This window comes from Vanacampus margaritifer, chromosome 4, assembly GCF_051991255.1.
Source record: "Vanacampus margaritifer isolate UIUO_Vmar chromosome 4, RoL_Vmar_1.0, whole genome shotgun sequence".
Lineage (NCBI taxonomy): Eukaryota > Metazoa > Chordata > Actinopteri > Syngnathiformes > Syngnathidae > Vanacampus > Vanacampus margaritifer.
The window spans coordinates 8,206,705-8,222,895 of NC_135435.1; the positions used below are offsets into that span (position 1 = coordinate 8,206,705).

Genomic DNA, 16,191 nt, shown 5'->3' on the forward strand with positions numbered 1-16,191 from the left:
AAAATGCTTCCATACATGCACCTCTTTAATTCCTGTCGCCGTGCCTGCATTATCATGTGGAAATTTCCTTTAATCCATGATATTCCACTTCTATGGTGTCAATTTAGGCACATTTCGATTCAGTAGGCTAAAAGGCTGGCGATCTGACATTGCATAATGAGTGAGGGGGAAATTGTTTGAGGAGGAAAAAAAACTCGCCAGAGATGTTTAATTTCAGTTTTCTCAGGTTAGCCTTGGTCCCGTTATACACTTTAACTGCTACTTCGAGACAATCAAACTAACTCTTCAATATCGCACAGGCGTTCAAACGCAAATAATTAACAATTATTCGATACATTATACTTTTGTAGAGCTGCCATAGATAAGAGCATTCAAGACATTCCTTTGGAATTTATCATGTGTGTTAAGTAAAAAAGAAAAGAAAAGTGTGTTAAATTCAAAGCAAAGTTTCATCTCTTCGTACGCAGTCTCTTTTCTAGAACATCTTTGGCATGGTCCGCCATGTTAAACAGATGGAGTCGACATGACTACATTTTAAAGGGGCAACGACTGCACTTACAGTATAGTAACAACATCAACGGGGAAAACTAGCAACAAATGCATAATATGTAATATTTTTCTTAATTTAAAGATAAATATCAATAGCAAGGCGTAGGAAAATTTTCCTGTGAAAGCAGACATTATTTTATGAGTAAAGTTGGCCACCCCTTCACAGTGCACTGCCCCGCTCATGTTAAGCCAATCGCGTTTTTGTTGTCGTACCAACCCCCAGAAAGGAGGCGCTGATGTACTTTGACACTCAGCGTGATAGTAAACTCCACATTTCACTTGTCGGACTTTGGTTCGCGTCTCTTCGGCATCTGTCATGGAGGGGGACAATCTGTCCGTGGTGCTGCACTCCAAGGGAGACCTCAGACTGGTACAGTCTCACAATAGAAATACAGTACAGTATTGTATTTGGCAAGACGTTGCAAGGTGTACACAAAACAATACCGGTTTGTGTTTGCGTGTTCCAGGAGAAGCGCCCTATCCCGGAGCCAGGTCCTAAGGGTACGAAAATGTCTTCTTTAAAATGACACTTTTTGTAGTTAACCATCTTAGTTTCATAGTTTGTAACACAGTCCTAAAATGGAGTCACCATTTTTTTATTCCACATACAGTACAGCGTTCTTTTAGGAGAGGATTTCTTTATTTTTGTTCGAAATGTTGTACTGTAGGTCTGCAAGCGAAGACGCTTAGTTATTGATCATGGCATGCACCACCCACCACTGAGTGTGATTTACACAATTTAAGTGATTATAGCACTAAACAAATAAACCACTATACGGTACAGTATTATGCATTAACTGTAGAAGTGTCGTGATGGTTTATTATTTGTTGTTAAAACAAAAACTACAAAAGTGCAAAAACATAAAACCATTTACATATATATATATATATATATATATATATATTGGCACGTTAGTTGGATAAAATAAAACATAGTAACTTGGTTCGTCGTTTTTGTTCAGTCTTAGTGTAAAAAAAATACAATAAAAATAACAATAATAATAATAAAAATAATAATAATAATAATATGGAGGTATAGTTTATACTGTATTATAGATGCAAAAAGCATAGTTAGAATATAAATAGTGTGGTCAGTAGTAACTGCAATTTTGAAGGACAACGAGAGATGTAATGTCCAGACAAGAAAATGGGGCACGTAAAGGACTCATCTCATACGGCAGGTGTTTCTGGAAGTGCAAACAGTAAATGTAACTATCAGCAGACACCTCATTTAAGTCAAGTAGCTGTAGCTATGTTTTCAAATAGGAAGGCCTGATTTTCAAATAGTGTTTCACCGTCACTCCGGGATTTTTGGCGTAAGTAAAATGTTAAGAGTGGATAGTTACCATTAGTCATTTTTAGCTAGCGCAAGTTAGCTTAACATTGTGGTGAGTGGTGACCATGTAAACCCGTCCATAAAACGAAACATGTGGACCGGTAGTCTACTTATACTTAAATATATATATACACACACACAAGGATAATTGGAGATGTACAATAATTGAGTACGTAATAAAAAGATCAAGTCAAGAGTTTAGTATTGTATTGTCACTGCATGGAGGTATCTGAGCTAAGGTACAAAAATGTGTGGAAATTTGTGTTGGTATGATAGTACAATTCCTTGAATCCTCTAAAATTGGTTTACAAAACACATACGAAGTTGAACATTTAGGCCTTAAACCATGTAACAATGTTAAAACAAGTTTGACAATAAATCACTCTCATCCGTTCATTAAAGTTTTGTTTTGTTTTTAATGTTACTCTGTTGTTGTCAGCCCTAACTCGTAGATGCTTATTTCATCAATGCCTAAATCCTGACTGGTGATATAAATATCAGGAAAAAAAAAACATTTCCATTTTTATGTTACTTAGTGGAAAAATAAGTTTACCACAGGAAAATGTAAAAATAGCCAAATGCCGGTACGCTTATTTAAAAATATATATTTAAATAATAATATATAAAAATAATAATATATAAAAATAATAATATATTAAAAAAATTATATATATATATATATATATATATATATATATATATATATATATATATATATATATATATAATGCTGGAGTCAATTCACTTTTAATGGAATTGTACATTAATATAAACTAAATTAGTTTCTTTTGTCACGAAAATGCCACTGAGTTTTTGGATGGTATTCTGTCACACAAGAAGATGGTTGAAAGATTTCCCCGCTTTGGGGGACATTCAGTTGTACATGTTCACTAACATGTGCCCTCCCTAAAGTTGTTGTGTCATCGTTTGCCTTCAGAGGTTTTGCTCCAGATGCACTCAGTTGGCATCTGCGGCTCCGACGTGCACTACTGGCAGCACGGCCGCATCGGGGACTTTGTGTTGACGAAGCCAATGGTGTTGGGGCATGAAGCAGCGGGACGGGTGGTCAAGGTCGGCTCTGCGGTCAAACACCTTCAAGTTGGTGAGTCAGTCGAAATGGCAATAATCACGATTCCTCACTGTAAGTATGGACTTGGATTTTAGAAATTTCCCGAGCTTGAAAAGTATGGAAAATGGATGTTGTTTTATGAAAATTTGTTTTTCTTGAGATTTCAAACACTACTTTTCTGTCGTTGCAAAATCATATCAACACAACAGCTAGACTATGTTACATGGATAAATGAATATCCTTAACTCTTTCACTGCCAGACGTTTTCCGAAACGGGTTGTCCCCACTGCCAGCCGATTTAAGCATTTTGAGTGATCTTTCAAGACACATACTACCAAATGAAAGATTGGACTCTCATCTTTCATCAGAAAAAAAAAGTTTGTTTCTAGCTTATTCCGTTCTTCAGTAATCAACAATAGAAAATGGTAACTTTCACCGAAATTCTCTGTTTTGAAACAAAAAGTGGAGAAAAACGGCTTTTTGTGAAACGATGTTATTTCATGCACTTCAGTGAATTGTACACTTCTTTTTGTCCATGAATGATGCCACAAACACCTAAATAGTGCTTTACTTCTATAAAACAGTACCACCAACAATGAAAAAGTCTTATTTTATAACAAAAAAAACAGTTTATTTACATAGAAAACAGTAACAATTTGACAAACTATTTACAAAGGTGTACAACTGTGCATGTGTGATTATTTACAATTGTGTGGATGTTTGAACTACATAAATTTTACTTTTGTGTGGTAAACAGTGTAACACTCGCCTGCGTGCAAGGGGACACTGCAAGATTTGCACCACAGCCTTGTCTCACTGCGAATGCCCCTTCGCATGCAGACCCGACACCTTCTTGCTGGCTTTTTTTTCCGGGAAGTAGCAGGCATGTGTTCCAGCGTGTGTTTGGCCATGTTACCATCAAGTCGGCTTTCAGGATCAAAATACGGTGACCTGGTATTTTGTCTGGCTTCCTCATGCTCTTCCATCCCAACTTCCTCCTGGTCTTGTGGCAACAGCCACCCTCTCACCACCTGCTGGATGAACTCCAAAAAAGGTTGACTCGTCCCAGGATTTTTTTTTTTGTACAATATGTAAGCATTGAACATGCATATTTGGAAAAGATAGGCAACAAACTTTTTGTGCCACTTCAACGTTTTCCGTGTGAATGGGTGGTACGAGATGTTTTGATCCATCTTGTCCACTCCATTCATCTTGGAATTGTAGTCCACAACACAAATTGGTTTTTCGAAAGGCACTTTTTTTTTTTGTGCCTTCCGCCACACCTCCACTGTCCGCATTTCATCTTTGTGAAACGTTGTCACCATCCTCAACAAACGTTTGTCCTGCCATGCCACAATCATAACATTTGTGTTGTGCCTTACCAGTTTCCCCCCCACCCCAAGGCCAGTGTTGGTTAGGCACGTTATCTCACTGGGTTCACCCCTGTTCTTCCTCAGCGTTCCACAAACATTGGTGCGCGCTGCCAGGAGACGTTCACACAAAGCAATCGAGTTATAAAAATTGTCCATGAATAGTGTGTACCCATTTCCTGGCAGACGATCCTGTAAGTTGAACACTGTATCGGGGAGAGAACAACTAATGCCAACATAGGGTTGCATATTGAAACAATAGCCGGTTTGGGAGTCACACAAAATGTATGATTTGATCCCATATTTGACCGGCTTTTGGGGGTTGTACACTTTGAACGAAAGACGTCCCTGGAAACTCATCATTCCCTCATCAATACAAATATTCCTGCCCGGTTGAAACAGTTCCTTGAACTTGTTTACAACGTGATTGAACACAGGACGAATTTTAAATAGTTTGTCGTCTGAACTGTGTGCCGTCTCGTTGTCGTTGAAGTGCAGGAAACTCCAGATGAGCTGGAAGCGGTTTCGAGGCATTGCGCGACTGAAGAATGGTGTCGTCTCTATTTCGTCCTGAGTCCAATACATTTCGATACTGGGCTTGTTTATATACCCAGTAAGGAATTGGGGTGCAAAAAACGTTTTGAGCTCAGACACAGACACTGGCTTCCAAGCACGACTCCTGCAGTGTGGCAGACTTTCAGCCCGTTTTTGCATTGACTGACGTGCAAATAAGTTTGTCTGATCAGCAATGTGCTGCAGAAGTTCGTCTGTGATGAAGAGCTGCAGGAAGTCAACTGGCCGGGTTGAATTCAGCTCTGCTGCGGCACCTCTTGGTCCTGGCTCCACAGTGAAGGGGAAGGAGTTTGGCTGCCAGCCTGCTTCATGCCAGCCAGATTTTTGGGGATCTGCAAATATACATTTCAATATCATATAATATTCATTTTAGATCAGTGTGATGCAATATAAATATATATATAAATATATATATTTACGTTTTTTCTTGGATCCACTGGTTGATGGACCTTTATTCTGCTCACTCTGAGGAGCGTCACTCTGAGCTGCAGCTGAAAGAAATATATACAATTACAATAATATCGAAAGAGCGTTTTCTTTTGTTGTTGCGGTGTATTGAAAACACTTTTTTTATACCTCTCTTTGTCGTCTTTGCAGTGGGACGTCGCTGTGAGCACGATCCACGATCTATGAATGCACATTCACGTTACACGAGGTGCTAGCAGCGTGCTGGAAAAGTATCTCATAGCAAGTTTGTGCTTACCTTCGACGTCTTCTGCGGATGAAATACTGTCCGAATCACTTTCTCCGTGGTCAGACTGTACCCACTCCTCCGAAGAATATCCATCGGACTCAGGATACTCTTCGTCGTCGTCCGATTGAACGTCCTCGTGCGGAGAAGTGCTCGGTCGTGCACCACGTTTTCCGGCGCTAGCACCGCTAGCCTCCGAGGCCTTAACACGCGGTCGAAGCTGCCGCCGCGTCAACGCTGCAACTTCGGCATCAACCTCATTGTCGCTATCATCATCACCTTCGTCGGATTGAACGTCCTCGCGTGCAGAAGTGCTCGGTCGTGCACGACGTTTTCCGGCGCTAGCACCGCTAGCCTCTGAGGCCTGAGGACGTGAACGAAGCTGCCGCCGCGTCAATGCTGCAGCTTCGGCGTCAACCTCCTTATCACCATCATCATCGCGGTCATCATAATGGTGCACTTTAGCACTGGTTGATGCTTCTCCTTTTCCAAAAAATCGATCAAGCGTGGTCTGCTTCTTACCGTCGGTCGCCATTTTTCGTCTCTCCTCAATTCTCGTCTACTCCTCGACGCTCTAGCCCCGCCTGGCCTTTTATACTACTGACGCCCACCCGATCTTGTCAAAAGAGAGTCATCGCTGCCCTCTAGGGGCCAAAAATAGTCCTTAGGCACAACAGACAGACTTGAAACTTTCACCAGACATGCGGGAGGGTTTCCTCTACCCGTTTCAAAAAAAAAAAAAAAAATCATTGGATGACGTCTTTTGACGTCATTGGCAGTGAAGCGTAGGTTTTTACTTGACATCTTTAAACGTCAGTGGCAGTGAAAGAGTTAAAAACACGGCGCCGTGCTGGCTGGTGAAAGCGTCTGTGTTGCATCATCATGCCAAACTTACAAGCCAGGAGCCATACAATACATATACTACAATGAGCTAACTAAACCCGTTAATATAGATGAAAATTAATCTGCAAAGCGCACCTCATAATGAATGAAGCTTGTGGCCGACGAAGGTGTGCTCTCAGTTGGAATTTAGATGTTTCTGGGGTTGGTGAAAGATTCTGGTTGGTAGGTGATGTCTGGTCAGTGCTGGATTTCACTTTTCTTTCTTTTCTTTGATCCTTCCTCGGGTCTCCTGACAACTTCACGACTCTAGCGGGATTCTGAAGTATTCGGTTTAGGTGAACGGTATGGGATTTTGAATAGGTTTTAGGTGAAATAATGAGCACATACTCACGCACATACAAAAAAAAAGAGAGCAATGATGATGACATGTTGAATCAGTAAGATTACCGAATGAATAATACTGAGCTCTCTCTCAAAAAAGAAAAAGAAAAGAAGGTGTGCTCTCAGATTGATTGATTTGAACAAAAACAGCATACAGACGCTCCCCAACTTACGAACGAGTTACGTTCTGAGCGATCGTTCGTAAGGTGAATTTGTTCGTAAGTTGCTTCAGTGCTATATTTTGTATTATAATTTATGTTTAAAGAGAATACGTACAGTACTGTACTACGTATGTTAGAGAGAGAGAGCGAGAGACACACACAGTATGTACATGTACGTAATAAGATAAATAAAATGAAGTTTAACTTACTTTTGGAAGATGTACTCGATGCTTAAGGATTTGATGGAAGAGGAGGATTTTATATCATGAGAGGTTCTTCGTCGTCACTGGAATGGGCTTCAAAAGTTACTTCCTCCTCCGTAACTTCAATGTAGGAAGAAGTTGAGGGTCGCGGAGAAGAAGATGAGGGTTGATGAGGATTTACTAGAAACTGGCCGAAAGAAGCGATCTAACGACGTATGTACCGTTGTTCGTAACTCGAATGTTCGTAAGTAGGGGGAGCGTCTGTACTCAAAAGCAGTGGTTCTGTAGTATCTGTAACAAAAAAGTTGATCACGCAAGCAATAAATTAATAATTAGATCAAATTAAAAGTAGCAAATGGAATTCAGATCAATAATAAAGTAAAATAGGGGTGATAAAAAAATCGATTCGGTGATATATCGCGATATTACGGCGCGCAATTCTCGTATCGTTTCAATATGCGGGCGAATCGATGTTGAAACATCAATTTTTGATGGATATATTCAACAAAACGTCTTACTTAGGATCTTAACGGCAAAAATCACAATGCTCCAGCTCATCAGAGATGGGAAATCCAGGTCCAGAAAGTAGAAACCCTGCCTACCCCTACTCTAGTCTGATTCGCAAATGCTAATTAGCGCGCTACTCATGGCACTTTTATCACTCAAAAGAACGACTATTTATACAAAACGCTTCAGGAATGTATACAGAGAAGCATCTTAACATCCTACACTGCAAAAAAAAAACACAACTTTTATTGAAATAACTTGATCATGACTTTTTGCTTCTATGTGGCTACAACTTAACAGTGTATCAGAACGAGCGGAACCACACTGCCCCTAAGTGGCCAAATCGTGTACAACATGAACAGTGCTCCCAATAAAGGCACACAAAAACAAGGGCAAGACAGTATAAAATAATTGAACTAAAATCGATTCTGAATCATACTAAATGAGGATCGCGATTCTTATGAGAATTGATTTTTGGGCACACCCCTAATATACAGTACTCAAGTGAAAGTTAAAACTATGTTGCATCAAAACTACTCCGGTAAGTACCATTTATCCCAAAAGTTACTTGAGTAAATGTAGCTTGTTACTATCTTCCTCTGAAAAAAAAAAAAAAACTGACCCAGTGGTCATAGACACTGGGGGGAATTGGCTCATCTTTTGCATTTGACCAAATGTGGGATTCCAAAATCTGTGGAAAACCATCAGAAAATAAGCCTAAAATTACCAATAAATCGGTTTATGGGGATTTCCCCCCCCCTAAAAAATATATATTATATAGCCAGTAAAAAGACCATTTTAGGATAGCTAGTAAATAACAAAATAAAACAAAAGAAAATAAAGAGAAATGCTATGCATTAAACTTATTTTGGTTTGGTCTTAAATCATAATTAATTGTGGTAATGCTGGAAGCAATTCCCACATTACTTAAAGTATTGGCACAATTTAACGTTAATATCAACTTCTCCACATTCATTTTCAATGGGACTGACATTGAACTTTTTCTAAGTATCACTTTCCACGCCCACTTCCATACATACAACTGATGATACTGCACTTGGTAAAATGCCTTGTCCAGTAACTTGGAGGTCGCGGGTTCAAATCCCTCCTCCGACTGCTCATTGCAAATGTATCCATGACAATTATGTGATTACATGCTAACCAACTGACTATCATAGTTCCACTTTTCCATCTAAATGAATGGCGGGTACTGCATGCCTAGGTAGCGCCATTGAGTATTTTTTGTTGTTTTGTTTTTTAATTTTGGCATTTTTCCATTTGTTATCATTAGTTCCACTTTTTCATGTAAAAGAATGGAGGGCACTTTCAGATAACTTGCTTCAAAAATTCCCAGACTCCCGGGTTTCAAGTCTTCTTTTTATTAATTTATCTTTCAACTACAATTAATACTTTGTAGCATTCCCACACAATTTCAGCAGAAATTGCACTTAGTCTAATTTGCATGTAATATATTGTCCTTATTGACATTGTTATGACACCCATATTTACACAAACAATGCGCCTCTTTCTTTTGTTTAACTTTTAGGAGACCGAGTTGCAATTGAGCCCGGTGTTCCCCGAGAGATGGACGAGTTTTTCAAAAACGGGCGCTACAATTTATCTCCGACTATCTTCTTCTGCGCCACGCCGCCCGATGATGGCAACTTGTGCAGATACTACACGCACAATTCCAACTTCTGCTACAAGTGACGCTTTCGGCTTTGCACCAACAATGACCCAACAGTGTCCCGTTGTTTGACTGCAAGAGTCTTACTCGATCTTTGCATGCATCCTCTTCACTTTGAAATGTGTTGCTGTCTGCAGGTTGCCTGATAATGTGACATTTGAGGAGGGGGCTCTGATCGAACCTCTGTCGGTGGGCATCCACGCCTGTCGCAGGGCCGGCGTGACCCTCGGTAGCACCGTGCTCGTCTGCGGTGCAGGTATGTTAATTGAATACATCAACAAATAGAAACAATGGTATTATTATATAAAGGCGTGACTGAATCATGCCTGTACAAGAAAGGAATTGTCAGTCAATCTGCGTCTAAACAAAGAAGGGAAAAAAAAGGCTGAACATGAACATCTGTAGCAGCAGACTAATATTTAACTAGAGAAAACAAGCCAATGGTCGACTAAAAGATGATTCTGTGTGATTGGTTCTAGTTTTAATACATTTTTCCATCCATCCATTTTGAAAAGCGGTGATCACGGTTAAGCACACTTTTTCCTAAGAAATCATGGAAAATTTAATTATTATTTCGATTAATGACCGCCCCTTACTTGGAAAGCCTGCACTGGGTGAATTCCAGTCGCAACACGCAGCAGACACGTCCACGTCAAAATTTAGCAGTAATACATTTAATAATATTGCATATATTTGTGGAGACTGGCGTCAAGTTGTATTTTACAAATTAAAAAATGTGCAGAATTTCACAAGTTACTTCATATTAAAGATTAGCTCTTAATATGAAAAGAAAAAATGCACTGAGCTGTCACCAATGTCTTACAAATGCAATTATGCCATCTAGTGGCAGAACAATAACTTCAACACAAATCAGTATCATACTCGTTTGTTTTTATTTTAACTCAATTTTATGAATTATTATGAAATTACTGTATCAATGACTAAAATATGCAGCCAAGTTTCTATTAGTTTAACATTTTTTCCACTTTATGTTAACAAGAGTATGACAACTTCGAAAAAAATATTGTACATTTTATAACTTACATTTAGAACAAATATAAAATTTCCCATTAATCGTGAGTTAACTGTTGAAGTCATGCAATTAATTACGATTAAAAAAAATGAATCGCCTGACACCTCGTAACAATGTTTTAAATAGAATTTTAAAGTGTCTGAAGAAATTTGGCAAACGTGTAATAAGGATGCAACGAGGAAGTATTTGCAAAGAGATACTGTCTCCTCGGAGCAATTTATTCGGGATGGGCGAGTAGTGATACCAGCCGAGTTTCAAGGTATTGGTACTCGCGATGGCGGCCGATACCAGTATCGTGGCTGTTTTACAATCAGGAAGTAGAAATTAGAAGAATAGAAAATTGCCATTAATTTCATTCAATTTTTAAAGAATTTTTTTATATTGGGATATACTGGTCTTTCTTTAAAATGATCTGTCATTGTTTGTTAAAGGACATGTTATGCTATATTAAGTGGTATCAGTAGCTACTTGGTATCGATATTGGTGACTTTTGGTACTCGTACCGGTATCGGTCTGAAAAAAGGGTATCATGCATACTAATGACATGGCAGTGTTTTACTCTATAATAATTGTATTTACATAAGTATTTGCTTGGTAAAATTAGTGCTGCTGATATTTTCATTATCAGTGCATTTTGATAAATCATTATTTATTTCAGTAGTTTAAAAAAGTAACAAAAAATATATTATTCAAATTTATTAAACATTTAAGAAATTACTAAGTCTAATTTCAGTAAAAAAAAAAGATCTTCGTAAATGTTTCTTTAGCTGTAAATTATATCCTAAAAATATTTGAAAAATATATTTAAATAGTTCACTTTTTGAATTGAATTTCCACAATATTAAAATCTGCTGAGATGCGCTTGTACTATCATTTTCATTAACACTTGTCGCCTTGTACTCTTCTGTGGCACCATCATAGAAAAAAAGAGCACAGTGAAGATTTGCCAACAACTCATGTGATCACTATAACACTACTGAGCGTTTCACCTCCCCACTGTTTAAATTTTGAGCCGCATTTAATTAAAGTCTAAATGTGACCATTTATGATGCGTTAGCCCTTCACTCTCATTTCATGATTTTCAAACATCTAGTAAGGTGAAAAGATGTATTATCGATTATGGTGGCGTTTAATGAGGTTGTCGCTACCTCACAGGGCCAATTGGGTTGGTGTGTCTGCTTGTGGCCAAAGCGATGGGAGCTTCGCAAGTTGTCATCACAGGTAACTTCAAAACCCAACATAAGCTTTCTAGAATGCTCTGGAATCACCTTCTCTTTTCACATTCAGATGTGCTCCCTGAGCGTTTGGCCATGGCCAAGGATTTGGGTGCAGACTCCCAGCTGGCTGTCAAGCGAGGGGATGAACCTCAGCAGTTGGCCAATCAGGTGGAGGACATACTGGGAGCTCAGCCACACGTCACTATTGAATGTAGTGGCGTTGAGAGCAGCATCCAAACTGCCATCTATGTACGTACACTGATTGATTGCCTTTCATCGTAATGAACTTTTAGATATTTGCATATACAAGAAGAAAGCATTTGATCGAGCTATGCTCTACCAGGCGACCCGTTCCGGAGGTGTCGTGGTACTGGTGGGACTCGGATCAGAAATGGCCACCATTCCTCTGATCAACGCGTCCGTCAGAGAAGTTGACATCAGAGGCGTCTTCCGCTACTGCAACACGTATGGAAAATATTCTCCTGTAAACTGATGTTGGGTGTTAACTAGGGGTGTGAATTGCCTAGAACCTTTCGATTCGTATCACGATTTATATGTCACGATTCGATTCAATACCGATTAATCCCGATACAAATCTATAAATTGATTATTGCGATTTTTTTTTTCCCCACTCAAATTTAGAAAATACAAATCAGTAAACTTGTACATGTACACTGTAAGATTTGAATGAAAATGTATTTATTTATCTGAAAATTCAGGCTTATAACTGACAATAACAAACAGTTTGCAGTCTGTTTTATGTTTGAACAGCACTGAAATCAAATATTAAGGCTTAATGTTCCATTAATATAACAGTCTTCCATTCTTAATGTGTAAATCCTAACCCTAAGTAAGACGTTTTGTTGAATATTCCCATAAAAAATGTAGGTTTAAAAATCGATTCAGCCGCATATTGAATCGATTCGAGAATCACGTGCTGTAATATCCCGATATATTGCCGAATCGATTTTTTCTAACACCCCTATTGTTAACCCTCTTGTCCTTTGTTCCCGTTGAAATGAATGTCTGTGTTAACTGTTTTGCAGCTGGCCCATGGCCATCGCCATGTTGGCATCAGGAAAAGTGAATGTAAAGCCTCTGGTGACTCACCGCTTCCCCCTGGAGCAGGCGGTCCAAGCGTTTGAGACCACACGTCAGGGTCTGGGGATAAAGGTCATGTTAAAGTGTGACCAGAACGACCAGAATCCCTAAACTACGTAAAACACATCAAATTGTAAAAGATAAATGGCCAAGACTGGAGATATTTCAAATTGATTTTAAACCTGATTTTAGACTGTTTACGATTTTAAAGCTATATATTGTTACTTGCTTGTATGGTACGACTTCACATGCAATTCTTAGTTACTACCAGAAGGGGGAGCTAGAGCTTCAAATTCGAAACGGTATGGAGGGTGTTGTTCAGTCCCCGCTTGAAAAACAACCATTGAAAAACAAAATAGAGCGATTGACACTGGAAAAGGTGGTGGAACACTGCTTAAACGATATCGACTGTTTGGGAACATGATCGCAGTCATCAAATTAAAGTTAATTGGTTTGAACATTGAAAATAATGTCTCTGTATTTATTGTAAACGGTATGTTTAAAGCAAACTGCACGGAAAAAAATATTCGCAGGCCATACATAAAACAATCAATTGAAAAACACGTTGCACTTATCTACACGTACTTAAAACATAAGCATGAAAACACGTGTCTAGTGGCTAAGTACATTTTTTAAGTGAAAGCCAGTAAGGATGTTTACAAAGTAGAGTTTGACGCATTTGGTGGAATAAGCCCTTTGATGGTGCATTTGCCGTTTAGCATTTTATTTACTAACATTATTGATCGTCCAAGTATAACCAAATACTATAAAATACAGGACTTTACAACCCCTAAACTTAAAAAATAGGCTGAGTGAAAACAATGGTGACATCTATTGGCCATCTTGGTGACTTACATTCATGTACGTACACGAAATGGCTCCTATAACTAGTGAGGCATAAATATAAAGCAATCTAATAAATAACAACTAACTAAGGCTGCCTTCTTGTGCCTAGCAAGCAAAATGCATTTAATAGTGCACATTTCACAGTTTATAGCACACTGTGACCTCGTAGTCGTAGGTTAGTACCCTGGCCTGTCGTTAAAAATCAAAATATATGTACTACTATTAAAGACACCTTGAAAAAATAGGGTCGTTTTGTACAGAACAACGCAGATTGTTTGGTCAAACTAACCCAAGTGGTAGATCGGTCTATTTTTGACCCAAGTTGGGATTTTTATTTATTTATTTTTATTTTAACTGTTTTTAGTGTAGAGCACAAACTGTATAGACAAACAAAAGCATTTACATTCCCATTCAAACCCAGGAGAAACAACTCCTCACTCAATTTAGATTCAATGTGGGAGAATTTGGAGAAAGTCAGAGCACCCTCACAACCAGAGTTTGGGAAGATGCAAACTCCAAACCGAAGTATAGAATGAGCCACACTTGTTTAATTGACCCACAAAAGCAGCCGGGTTTAGCTCTTATTTTATTATCTTGCCACAATGACATGATATTACATTACAAGGCATGCACACCAATAATGTTCACTCTTGTGGTTAAGTGGAATACAGTGTGCTGTGCATTGCTAAAAGCGTTACTCTGTTGTAAGGCTTTCACTGTCACAGTGTCATTCATAGTTTGGTCATTTCATCCCAGGATCCGAAGCAAACATTCAAGTGGGGACGACGTTTGCGGTGACTTTCACTGTTTGCTCTTCAGATGATAAGCACAATAGCGGACACGTTTGTTTTTATATACAGACATTCTAATACTTGCTATGGCAATGGGACAACTCACACAACACATTACATTCACAGTCCACTCATTGTTTGCATGAGTTTCAGTCAGGAACACCAAAGATCAACTTACACAACAGGAAGCAGACAGAGGAATATTTTCCCCTATACAACTAAGTAATTGATATCAAAAGCATAATTGATGCATCTTACTAGTTTTGTTATTGTTCTTTAAATGTATATGTTTGTACATGAGATATACTGTAGAAAAGTCTTCGGCCTTTTGTGTGTATTGCCATCAAGTTAAACCAACGTACAGTTTATGGCATTTCTCCCTTAAGTCCGTGATGCATACCACTTTCATTCACACGTATATTATATTAACTTAGAATATTTACATCCATTCTTTACAACACAAACCCCTCTGCTTTAAATGGCAACCATTCGCGTTTCCTGCAACTAATGTTCTTGCCATACTTGTCTGTGTCTCATTTAACAGCACATTTGAATCAACTATTTACACCAGAGTTCCTTACATCACCTGCTGTCACATTTTTAAGAGTATTAATATGGGCAATAAATAAACAGTTGCAATTAATCTATACACACGCTAAAATCAGTTGGGTCAAAAATAACCCAAATTGGGTCAAGAGTGGACTAACCCAACTTTTGTAGTTATTTAACCCAAAAAGTTGGGTCAAATTAAATCAATAACCCACAAAACAACCCAAAAGTTTTTTTTTTTGTGGGTTATTCATTTGACCCAACGTTCTCATGTATTTAGCCCCAAAAGCTGGGTCAAAATGAATTAACCCACAAATAAAACCAATTTTTGGGTTGGTTTGTGAGTTATTCATTTGACCCAACTTTTTGGGTTAGTTGAATAACCCAATTGAATTGGGTCAAAAAGGAACAAACCAACCCAACTTTTTGAGGCATTTAGCGCTAAATGTTGAGTCAAATTAAATTAATTATCCACAAAACAACCCAAAAATTGGGTTATTTTGTGGGTTATTTATTTGACCCAACGTTCTCATATATTTATCCCCAAATGCTGGATCAAATTGAATTACTAACCCACAAATCAAACATTTTTTGGGTTGGTTTGTGAGTTATTCATTTGACCCAACTTTTGGGGTTAATTGAATAACCCAATTGAAATGAGTCAAACAGGAACCAACCCAACTTTTTGAGGTATTTAGGGCTAAATGTTGGGTCAAATTAAATTAATAACCCACAAATACACCAAGTTTTTTTTTTAATTTGCGTGTTATTCATTTTACCTTGGGTTGGTTTGTGGGTTATTGAACCCAATATGACCCAATGTTTTGGGTTAATTAAACAACCCAAAATGTTGAGTCTGTCCCTTTTTGACCCAATTTGGATGAATTTTTGACCCAATTGTTCTTAGAGTGCAGGTTGTATAGTCGAATATATTGCAATCTGTGCGTGAATATAAAGCCAAATGTGAGGCCTTCACTCAGTACCAGCAAGTCGTTCCATCTCATTGAAGGGACACAAAAGCACAGACAAAAACAAAGAAACAGAAATAAAAACATTCACACAGTTTGTTCAGCTCTTCAGATGGGAACCGAATAAACAAAATGACTGTTGCGAGTCAATGAAGAGATGTGGAAATGAATCCATCTGTGAATTTATACAAGATTTCCTGGCAGTCAGTTCATGACTTTATAAGTACATAGGCGTCTCCTGGCCTGTGAGGAGTCGGAACATGGCTGCAGGCATAGTCTTCATGTGAATCTAAAAGACAGGCAAGAAAAAAAAATC

The 16,191-nt window shown here is 38.4% G+C and overlaps 2 protein-coding genes across 5 annotated transcripts in view; one reads left to right on the forward strand and one right to left on the reverse strand.

The window, feature by feature from the left end:
- Window positions 1–754: 754 nt before the first annotated feature.
- On the forward strand, window positions 755–15,044 carry sord (sorbitol dehydrogenase). Of its 2 annotated transcripts, XM_077563441.1 has the most exons (9): window positions 755–919; window positions 1,017–1,050; window positions 2,823–2,987; window positions 9,230–9,389; window positions 9,508–9,626; window positions 11,559–11,624; window positions 11,691–11,869; window positions 11,964–12,085; window positions 12,667–15,044. In XM_077563441.1, exons 1-9 carry the CDS (start codon window positions 866–868, stop codon window positions 12,830–12,832), a joined length of 1,065 nt encoding a protein of 354 aa, XP_077419567.1. In that variant the 5' UTR covers window positions 755–865; the 3' UTR covers window positions 12,833–15,044. The 2 variants fall into 2 exon arrangements, with proteins under 2 accessions (XP_077419567.1, XP_077419568.1); XM_077563442.1 differs by lacking the exons at window positions 755–919; window positions 1,017–1,050 and adding an exon at window positions 1,700–1,865.
- apba2b (amyloid beta (A4) precursor protein-binding, family A, member 2b) overlaps window positions 14,136–16,191 on the reverse strand; it is a 44,162-nt gene continuing 42,106 nt past the window's right edge. For all 3 annotated transcript variants that reach the window (XM_077563440.1, XM_077563438.1, XM_077563439.1), the window contains one exon: window positions 14,136–16,164. In XM_077563440.1, coding sequence (XP_077419566.1) covers window positions 16,093–16,164 — 72 coding nt within the window. In that variant the 3' untranslated portion in view covers window positions 14,136–16,092. The remainder of the gene's footprint in view (window positions 16,165–16,191) is intronic.